The sequence below is a fragment of the Lampetra fluviatilis genome, chromosome 52 (assembly GCF_964198595.1).
Source record: "Lampetra fluviatilis chromosome 52, kcLamFluv1.1, whole genome shotgun sequence".
Lineage (NCBI taxonomy): Eukaryota > Metazoa > Chordata > Hyperoartia > Petromyzontiformes > Petromyzontidae > Lampetra > Lampetra fluviatilis.
Window position 1 is genome coordinate 4,232,612 of NC_136326.1, and position 11,496 is coordinate 4,244,107.

Genomic DNA, 11,496 nt, shown 5'->3' on the forward strand with positions numbered 1-11,496 from the left:
GTGTCTTGAAAAACTTGAATCCACCCTTTTCTCGACCGCCCTGCACGCTGTCCGAGGTGAAGACAAAGGCGCAGCCCTGCAACTGCTCACTCGCACCGCTGCCGGGCGGAAGGGCCTCCCCGCTAGAGGGAGCTCTGGGGAGCCGATGCCGCGAGTTGAGTGGCCATTGCATGGCCAGAGGTCTTTGGAGGAGGTGGCAGTACCCACACTTTGCCCCCAATGCACATGATCAACGTAGTGTGGTGCAAGGCCGTAATTATAATATATATTGGAGGGGACTCATCCCCCCCCAGTATTCAAATATGCTCAAAATGTCCCCCCCCCCCAATATGTTGCTCTAAAATATTTTTTTTTATAATAATAATAATAATTGCTATGCTACGTAAATAAAAAGAACAATTTGCTCAACTTTTCCACAATATCTGGACTTGTCTACATATGAATCATTGCATAGATTTCTGTTCATGTTATTGTGGTTATGGTTGTACTTTATTAATCGCTAATCTCTGCCATTACATACAATGAAACAGGAAAAGGCAAAAAAGAAAAAACAGAGCAATGTAATACAATACACTATTAGACATTATTGTATAAAATAAATAAAAAGTTCATCCCATGTGTTAGTGAATTTTTAAATATTTTAGCCACGAAATGACAGGAATTTAGTCTTCAAATTAAATTATTTTTTTCTGGGGGGGGGGGGGGGAAGATTTGCCCCCCCCCCAATGTTGACTCCATGGCTACGGCCTTGCTGTGGTGTCACCCCGTTTTGACTGCTGGGTGGGCACAGGCAGCGGGAAGAGGAGAGAGGGGGGCAGGTGTGGAGGTGGATTTAAGAAACGCGCTGCACCATTCTTACGACTGCCGTGCCGGGAGATAGACCCGAACCCCCAGCGCCCTGTGGACTGTGAGTGCGGTGCACCGACCACTACATTCGCCCCCTACATATCTTCGTCTGAACGTTGGCGAGTTGCTTGCACGTTACGATGCCGTGTTTAACCGTTTCGCGGCGTAGGCTGCGGTGACGCACGGGACGGATCGCGGCCGAAGGGCGATCGCGTCTCGCACGCCTCGCCGCTCTCCTTCATGCCAGCACAACTCGGGCGCAGAAAGCTCACGAGTAAATAATGGCGACGCGTTCAAGGACGGCTCGAAACAAAAAAAAAACGTGACCGTGAACGCTTCCAGACTCTCTACCGAGAAGAGCAGTTGACCAAAACGTCGCCTATTAATTTCTATATTTTTACATTTGCCCCCTTTCAACGCAGTGTCCATTGACGAACACGTCGGGAGGTTTCCCTCCGGGAATAGAAACGCCTGACCGCGAGCAGCAGCAAAGAGTGTGCGTGGCAACGGAGGAGAGTCTTTTGATTACTCGGTGTGCTGCAGGGGTTTCCGCGGTGCGAGCCCAGCGGTCGCCCTGGTTAATAGTGCGTGTCCGTTCGCCCTAGATGCACACGGTGGCACGTCAAATATCTGGTGATGGGGGGGGGGGTAATTTAACAAACTAAATTAGGGTTAGGGTAGAGATGTATTCATTCTTTTCGATTTAAAGCTTTCGTGGCTGCAGGGATTCATCTTCTTGGTTCTTTCGGTAAAGTTACGTAGAAGGGAAATAATAAAATAATAAAAATAAAACATAATAAAATTATTCTCACGACGTTTCGACCACAACGCAAGCAGCCGTCTGTCTTCCCGACAGACCTGTTCTTCACCTGAGGACGGCTGCTTGCGTTGTGGCCGAAACGTCGTGAGAATTATTTTATTATGTTTTATTTTTATTACTTTATTATTTCTCTTCTGCGTGACTTTACCGAAAGAACCAAGAAGATGTATTCATTCATTTGTTCTTCACGCCGCTGAAGGAACGCCACGCCAAACGCACGTGTGTGACCTCTCGCGACAGCGTTCGCGTGAACTGCTCTTGGCTGCCGTACACCGGCGTCACGAGTGATTTGGTTGATACGGGGGGGGGGCCATGCGGGGATGACGCTATTCCTTTGAAGGGTCGCGGTCGTCCGCTTCGATCGTCGACCTCCAAGCGAAGTACGAGGCAGGATTTGAAGCTTTCGTGACTGCAAGGATTCATATTCTTAGGTTTTTTCGGTAAAGTCACGTAGGTAAAAAATTCTAATTAATGAAAGTAAAATAAAAATAAAATAAAAATCACGACGTTTCGGAACCAACACAAGCTTCCGTCTTCAGGTGAAACCGTCACAGCACTATAGCTGTATCACTTGATACACTTGATACAGCTATCTTATTTTACTTTTATTAATTTGAATTTTTTAGACTTTACCGAAAAAAACCTAAGAATATGAATAAGTATGAGGCAGATACGCTGGGCCGCCTAGGGCCCTTATTCACACGCTTTTATTTAACTCACTCTGTCTGTTGTTGTCGTTGTTGTCGTTGTTGATGTATCCTCCAATCTTGTAACTAAATTGTAACCCGCTTCCCAATGTGGTATCGACTGCAAACGTGGTATACTTATGTGATACTGATGACAATACTATATTCTATCATTAAAAAAATATATATTTTTTTAAACAATTTTTTTTTATATGTTATGTTTCGGCTTGGGTCTAATTGTCCACGGTAAACTGACGTTGGCTGTAATTGACCACGGCCCCTTACGTTATGGCAAGCTTCGGAGCCACTTCCTGGAGTCGTGGGAGTTCTTCCATTAATAGCACGGTCAATTTCATTAAAGCGTATTTTTGAAAAAGTTTTTTCAAATATTACTTTTCGTCGCTTGTATTCCCGCTCGCGCTATTATTTTGTGTTGGTGCGCGCGGCATAATTGCGTGAAGCCGCGCATCCATATTGATCAATATTGATCCCCCTCCTGGCAGACTCTACTCGTCTACGAAGCACTGCAGCTTCGCGGTAGCCTTGTTTGCGACGACAATGACGTGAATACCGAAAAGTGTTCAATTATAACACTGGTCAACAAAAAAAACAATTTTTTTCTGGCCTGGACTTTTGCAGCTGTTTTAGACTAATTTCAGGGTGCTGATTCCAAATGTGATCTCAGATTTGCTCTATTCACATCTCATTTTTATGCTATCGGCATACCCCATTTTCATTGATTTTACCCGAAATTAACTCCGTCACTTATGATTGCAAGTTGTTGCGAGTCAGTGACTGCTTTAGTGTTAAAATATGGTGCTGTATTTTTAGGATAGTGTGTTTATAATATCATTTTATGTAGATATCCGCATTTATTTAATATTTTTCTTCTGCAGTTTTTATTGAAAATGCAATATTTGATATCTCAAAAACCTGATGTGATAGACAAAAACTGATGCCAGATTTGGAATCGGCACCCCAAAATTACCTTAAACCCGTTGGAATACCTTATGCCAGAAAAAGTGTGTTGACCGGTGTTATTAACGTTGCCGTTGCACCGTCTAAGGCTGACGCTCCCGTTTTCCAAAAAGCTCGAAAATATAAACGATGGAATGAAAAACAACATTCTTTATTTCTGGCCATGCGATATACCGTTGAGATTTCGAATTACACTATGTAACACGATTTTTGTGCCAGGGTAGTAAGTGTTATTTTATAATTGCTTATGACTAAAAAGTATAGAAAATGGCTATTATTCCCCGCAAACTTTGCTTTTGTGATGAAGACTTTACGTGAAGGAATGACACAAATGCACACCACGTTTTCTCATTAAAAATAGGTAAATTTCAAAATATCACTGTCCTGGTCACAAAAGCAAAGTTTGTGGGGAATAATAGCCATTTTCTGAGACTTTTGAGGCATAAGCAATTAGGAAATAACACTTATATCACACTTTCTTATGATATGTTTGAGACCATGTGGCAACAACTGTGGATGTTTCTACAAAGTGGTACATATTTTATTGACCCCAGATGCATGATGGGCTGAGTCAGACCCCTGGCCCAGGATTGTAACTGGCAACTTTCCAAATTGAGCTCAATACTTTACCACTGAGCCACACAGCCACACCGGCTTAACTGTAGTTGTATACATCAATGTATAAAATGTAATTTGAAAATATGGTACAATCCAAAACACAGCTTACCGATCCCATAATTCATCCCACCCGATGTTTTATAGGTTCACGTTTTATACTGTTATAACTTCCACGGAATGAAAAGCACTCTTACACAAAATGTGAGAGGTCAGTTTTACGGGACAGCATTATCATGACCCGTGTCATGTGACCGGCCTTTCAGCCATCTTCACATGGACAAATGGTTTGGGTTGAAGCAGTTTTATCTTGTCGGTAAATTTGAACACTTTTCGAAAGTGCCGTGTGATTTTTTTTCTAATAAGAAATACACGAAATTCGAATTCATATACACAAAATATCCCTATACCCACATATTTAAATTAACACCCGCAAAAAAAACACGTGTACAAACATGCACACCGACAGCTTGCGTGGATTCAAAGTGTGCTGCGGTTGTAACCACTTTGCGCGGTTACCTCCATGCTTATGACTCCATTTATCATTTACAATGTTACACTTCCCCCACGACCGAGGGTTAAAGTGAAAAGAGATTAAGTGCGCGCAGCGAATGACTTACGGTGCGACAAGCCCACCTTGTAAAAAACCAGTGCCGGACGATACCGCCGCTACCGCCCGTCATCCTGCGACGCAACGATCCGCCCGCCACCTGGAGCACACGAACCGATCGCATCGCTCCATCTCCCCGGCGGACACCCTCCCGGATGCGGTGCACTCGCAGGGTAGACATGGACGTAAGGTGAATGCGATGGCCGCTTCAAGGAACAATGAGTAGGGTGAATTTAGTGTTTCTGGGAGTAACTATTATCCCCTCACCATTGGTACCTCCTTTGCCAGTAAAAAATATGATAATTGGTTTTTTATCCTTTTATCTGGCAACAAAACTGACACCTTTTAAAAAAAAAAACAATTATCATATTTTGTACTGGCAAATGGGGTACCAATGGTTGTAAATGCTTGCCCCGAGCTCTCATACTCTGATGGTGCATTGTCTTTGAGTTGTGCGCCTTTGGGCGTCATCTGGTCCAACCCATGTGAGACTAGGCTCTAAGGAAAGCTGTCTCGGGTGTGGACCAATCAACTTCAAGGACAGTGCATACATTATCAGAGTTATGTTTTTTGTTTGCATTATGACTGCAGGTATTGTGGTCTATGCAAACATGACTCCTCGTAAAAAAGGTGTCAGTTTTGTTGCCAGATAGAAGGGTAATAAAACAATTATTATATTATCCCCTCGTCAATGCACTGCTGGATTAAACCGTCTGCACGCCCTGTGAGTCACGGATGTTGTTTGACCATACCTCACCGTGCTGGTCAATGTTGGTTGGTGAGCGGGGGCGCTCAGCACTGGTCCAGATATCAATCGCCACTCGTGTTCGCCGTGGCTGGGAATCGAACTCGGGTTTATACTGGCAGTGTGTGCTAACCAGTGTACCACCGCTCCACACTCCCACTATATTAATCGTTGATAAACATGAGAATACGTTTTTCCTCTTTTATCTGGCAACAAAACGGGTGTTAAGTTGTTAAAACACCAATCTGAAACCTTTCACAAGGAATCAGAGTATGTTTTTTGTTTGCATTTTGACCATAAGCATTGTGGTTAATACAGACATAATTCCTTGTAAAGAGGTTTCATTTTGGTGTTTTAACAACTTAACACCAGTTTTGTTGCCAGATAAAAGGGGAAAAAACTATTCTCATATTTTCGAACTGGCAAAGGAGGTCCCATGATGTTGCTAAACATTCTAAGTATACAAGTTAGAAAAATCGCGCCACATGCATACATTTTTTGCGTATGTTTAGTTTCTTCTTCTTGGTTCTTTCGATAAAGGCACGTAGAAGGGAAGTAATAAAATAATAAAAATAAAACATAATAAAATAAAAAAAATGTATTATGTTTCTTTTTATTATTATTTTATTACTTATAATTTTTTATTTTATTATGTTTTTATTTTTTTATTTTATTACTTCCGTTCTACGTGACTTTACCGAAAGAACCAAGAAGATGAATCCCTGCAGTCACGAAAGCTTTAAATGTGTTTAGTTTGTCGTCCTTATCCCGGCACCTCCAATTAGCACGTATAATTGGAAAGAAGTTCAACATACATACATACATACGATTCCATTATGCTTCCCCGAGCATTTCTCAGACGGATTTCATTGCCAGTACGGAAGCCATCGGGGTTGCTGTCGAGGCAAAAAAAATAAAAGTGTTCGCTTCAGTTTGCGTCTCCAAAGTTTGGGCAATATCCCTTTGACGGCATTTGCTCGCCCGCCCCGCGCGCTAAAGGACAAATCCCGAACGGCAACAACGCAACTTTGCGGGAGAGTTCGGTTCATGACGGATCGTCTGTACGCGACCTCCCGTTACGAACGGACGAACAGGAGGCACCGCGGCTGCGATTAGCACGGCGTGCGGTGCGATAGACGATCGGCGTACGTACGTAACGTGGAAACACTTTCAACCTTCGCTGCCAAATCACCTTTGCGAAGAGCGCAGACGCGAGCGCGAGAACGTCGGAGCAAACCGCACGGCGCTTTGCGCCCTCGTCTCTGTCGTCTCCCTTCCCTCGTTATTTTTGGTCATCATGTCGTTTTTTTTTGGTGTTTAACAAGAAATGTAACATTTACACCTTTTTCCAGTGTAACATGAATATCATTGTGTTACCGCTGTGTTCACAGACACAACAACAACAACAACAAACCCACGCTCAAAAGCCCCATTTCTAAATGCCCTCCGTCAGTCACATCACACACGGAGGTCACCCTCTGTAGCCCAACGCGTCAAAATGAATGGAACCCACCTCCCCACCCACCCGTCCCCCACCTTCAACTTAGCATCGTGACATTCCAGCCAAATACTGACAGAAACCAGGGCCTTGAAGATGCGACAGTGGCTGGATAAGCCATTTCCTTCAATCGCATATTTTGTGGCCCCCATAGATCGCCAGTAAATTGAAAGTGTTGTTGTTGTTGTTCGGAAAAATGGAAGGAACCGGAAAGAGAGGGAGAGGCCTTGACGGCGACATCGTAAGAGATTGGTGCCAGCAAGATGTGGCCACTACTTGAGCATATTGGCACAAGACAGAGGAAAGTAGAAACCAATGCCTATGGATCGTGATGATGATGATGATGATATCGCCAGTTTCCCATTGTTCCTGACAAAGTTCACTGAAGCCCTCTGTATCTTTGGGTCCCTCCCTCCTTCCCTCCAGGATGATCCCGGCCACGAGTAAGCGCTTCCGCGTGTCGCAGCTGGTGGGCGGCTCGGACTACGACCTGTGCGTGCTGGCGCTGTGCGCACGAGCCGGCGCGCCCTCGGCCTCCACGCGGGCCCTGGGCTGCGTGCGCTTCTCCACGCCGGCGCCCGTCCGCTCCGGCGCCGACGACGCCGACTGCTCGGGGGCGCTGACAGGGGCGCACGCGGGCGGCACCGTCGTGCTCGTCATCGCGGCGCTCATCGTCGCCTCGCTGCTCGCATTCATCGGCGTCTACGTGGCGCGCAACCGCGGCGCGCTGGGCCGGGCGGCGCGCGCCGACGGCTGCGGGCGGTGGTGCCCGTCCGCGCTGGAAGCGCGGGACAGCTGCTGCTGCTGCTGCCGCGAGCCGGGCGGCCGCTCGCGCGACGCGGCCAAGAACAACGGCGGGATGGCGCGGTTCCCCAACGGGGGTGGCGGCGCCGCGCCTGCATCGCCGACCGCCTCCTACGATCGCCGGCCGCTCCGGCACGACCGTCGGCACCGGCACGCGGACGAGGCGCCGGCGTACGAGTCCGCCGACTTCTTCGGCGGCACCCGCACGTGCTCCGCGTCGAGCGTGAGCAGCCGCGGCTCGCTGGGGTCGAGCGACGGGAGGTCGTCGGTGACGCCCGACAGCGTCTCGCTGAGCGGCGCGGGGCAGGCCGGGAACGGGACGACGGCGGCGGCTGCGGCGGCGTCGCGCTCCGGCTCGATTGCGACGGCCGGCGCGACCTGCGACTGCGGCGTCCGCTCCGAGATCGACCGCCTGCTCGCCAACGCCTTCTTCTCCCCGGCGTCGCCGCCGCCCCTCGGCGGCGCGCGCCCGGTGTCGGCGAGCGACGATGGCGACCGCAGCACCGTCGACTCGCGCCAGTCGAGCCTCGTGCCGGGCTCGGAGCGGGCGCCACTGCTGGGCGCGGCGTCCTACTCCGCCGGCGCGGCCGCTTCGTCAGCGTCGTCGGCGTCGTCCCACGCCGGGCAGCGTCTGGCGCGGCTGCTCGGCCTGCAGTCGGCGGCACCGCTAGCCGGCGCCGTCGCGGTGCTGCCGGCGGCGGGGGAGTTCCCGCGCGGACGCACCAAGCGGAGCCAGTCGTTCGAGGCGCGCGGCCGGAAGCGCAAGAGCGACCCCGGCGACCTGACGGGCGGGGGCACGCTGCCGCGCAACGCCGACGGGGCGAAGATGGCGGCGCGCCGATCGCTGTGCCTGAGCTCGGAGTGGGTCATGGAGAGCACCGTGTGAGCGCGCCGCGCGTTCTGACTTCGCGAGGCGGCCGCGGTTTCCCAGGAGCAGAGGCCTCTCTCGCTCACTCCAGGGGGAAAGTTCAGACAGAGTGTCATCCGCCAACTCGGAGGTTCCCGGATTGGCCTCATGAGCCACCTGCGTAGCCACGAACACCGACCATCATCGCGGTCCATGGATGATCATTGTACTCGACCTCGACGGATCCCAGATGATGATGACGACGACGACAACAAAACCGGGTCGTAACGTTTAAAGAATAACGTCTCGAAATGGCACAGGAACAGAGGACTACTTGTGAACGCATTGCCTCGAGTGGTGTAGTATTACTATTATTATTGCGCGACTGACACTAAAAAACTATTCTTGATGTCCCCGGGAGACTTCCAGATTTCTCGGGGAGAGCTGCTGCCTCAAAGAGAGGACCGATAAACTTGGACAAATTTGTAACCCTGTTGAAGACGTCGACTCGAGACGAGATGCATCCTGGTAGGCGGTAACTATTTTTTCCTGCGTGTGTTTAGTTTGTTGTCCTTTTGCCCGCACTACCGATTGTCGCGATCGATTGGCCACATACGGCGGCACGCGAGAAGATCAGCACATGTACATACCAAGAGCTGTTGTACCTTTCGAGCGTGGACTCGCACCAGAAGGTCGCATCGGTGGGTGCAGGTTCCATTTTGCTACCAACTACTTCGGCAGTGTTCGGTAGATAGCTCTCAGTTTTTTATGATTTATTCAGCAAGCTAGTAGGTTGAAGTGCATTGCAGATGTTTGTATTTGTCCCTGTTCAATAGGAATGAATCAGACTTTAAGTAAACGAACAGACGAGCATTACTTGAGGAATAAAAATATTCAAATTTGACAACGTTTTGTAAATAAACATTGAAGGTAGAAAACGGAGGTTTGTATAAATGACTGAATGTGATGTGGGGGAAAGAAATATACAGGCTGGCCCAAAAGTTTGGATGCATAGGGTGATTATATTTATTTTAACAATGCACATCGGGGTATTTAATTTATCTTAATAAATGGTTAAACTGACTTCCATGAACATTGATGCATGCCTGCATTCTCTATTGAAATTAATTCGGGACCTTTTCCCAGATTACACCTGCAAGATTTGAACATTATTTGTTATATCGTCAGTTATTTTTCGTCTCGATTCAGTCAAATGTTCTTTTTCATTTTTAAATGTCATCAGAAAAGGACGAAGGATGCATCAATATGAACAATAGTCGCAGATGAAATGTGAACTCAAAGAATACACAACTGAAATGTTTTAATGCCAGCATGAAAATAAATATGATTACCCCGTGTATGTCCTGAATTTTGGGCCACCCTGTATAATCAGTTCCAGTTCATTTATTCAGTGTTCACGGCTTTGGATCAGGTTTCATGTTCATTGGGCCTCATCAGCAAAGACGTGGTCTGGTCAAGTAATACCGCTTGTACAACCTCAATTGTTGAGCATCACGAATGAGCAAACATATTAAAGTTCTGACATTGTAACAGCTGTGTTTTGGGAATACTGAAAGTATATATTTTTTTTTTCTGCTCCGTTTGTGAAATTAAAAAAGGAAAAAACGTTAAAGAACTGAAAATATTCTAAAATATATATGTGTATATCAGTGTGTGAGCCTTTCATCATGTTTGCCGGTGGTATTATATATTTTTTAACTAACCTTTGTTCTACGACATATTAAAAAAAAAAGCAAAAGAAAACGCAAAAGCATCTTGTGTAGTCAAAGCACGTGAGTTTGTTTTTAATTAAAATCCAATGCTCCTGCTGAGTTTTTACATCTCCGTTCACAGGAATATCCCGACTCCCACGGGGAAATTACGTGTGCTATTTGGAACCAAGTGTAATGATCGTTAATTGTTGTTAATTGTTTGACGCACAATAGGCAACACAACGTGAATCACATCGTAAGCAACTCGACGCGGGAAGGCAATTGTACCAACAGTGGGGTGTCAGGCGCATGCCAGATTGTCGGCCGGTTCAATCTCCCGGTGCGGCACTTGAAACAATGGTGCAAGTGTCTTGAATCTCCGACCTGCCTGCCAAGCAGTATGAATCTTGTGTTTTATTTTTTTTATTTTATTATTTCCATTCTACTTGACTTTACCGAAAGAACCAAGAAGATGAATCCCAGCAGTCACGAAAGCTTTAAATCGAAATTCAGTATGAATCCGTTCACCCCGGTGAATCCGGACCAAATACATCCAGACCACATGGCGAGATGTTAACTCCCTCGCCAGGTATGCAGGAGGGCGTGGCTTCGATTCCGACCCTGAGGCCTGTTGTATATTTGGAGTTTGCGTGTCTCTCTCTCCCCGTGGTCGTGTAGATTTTTCTCCACATTTATAAACAACGTGTTTATAAATTACCACTTGATAAGCCACTTCGTTGAACTATCATTTGTGGCCAGGTTGCTTCTGAAAAATATCTTTCTAGCTCAGTGGACCTTACCTGGTAAAATAAAAATAGTTTTTAGTTTAGTTTACTTATTGATACCACCAGAGATGGCAAAACATGAGTTGTACCATAATTTTTACATCGGCAATAGACTATGTTATCACATAGTCCACTTGCGTTAGCCGTGTACAGAATCCGAATCGGAAATGTATTTCCCCAGTGAAGCCCTTTGCGGCAACACAACGCTCATGTTCAAGGGCTACTCGGCCCAGCGGACAACGTAAAATCTGGCATCCTGAAATTGGTGCCGAGCATTTGGCCTGGCGACATGGACTAACCAGGGGCTGTCACTCGTGAACGTCACGTTGCCGCTCGACTACTATCAACAAGGCGGTGTGTTGTGAATTTTGTTGTGTGGAACGGATGGCGGCGACTTGAACGAAATGGGACGAAACACCGCGCGTGAACGTTGAGCGGGGAACTCGAGTCTCCCACGGTGCCTGTTCAGCTGAACTTAATGTTGGTTTCATTATTTCCCCCCTCTTGGCTCTAAGCAGCAGCAGCAGCTGCAGTAGCGACGACACCATCA

General features: G+C 47.2%; 1 protein-coding gene across 1 annotated transcript in view; it reads left to right on the forward strand.

The window, feature by feature from the left end:
* Positions 1-8,488, forward strand: part of LOC144949014 (leucine-rich repeat and fibronectin type-III domain-containing protein 4-like) — a 165,049-nt gene extending 156,561 nt beyond the window's left edge. Inside the window, exon 4 of the mRNA XM_078878799.1 lies at positions 7,225-8,488. Within this exon, the coding sequence (XP_078734925.1) occupies positions 7,225-8,488 (1,264 nt within the window). The remainder of the gene's footprint in view (positions 1-7,224) is intronic.
* The last annotated feature ends 3,008 nt before the right edge of the window (positions 8,489-11,496 follow it).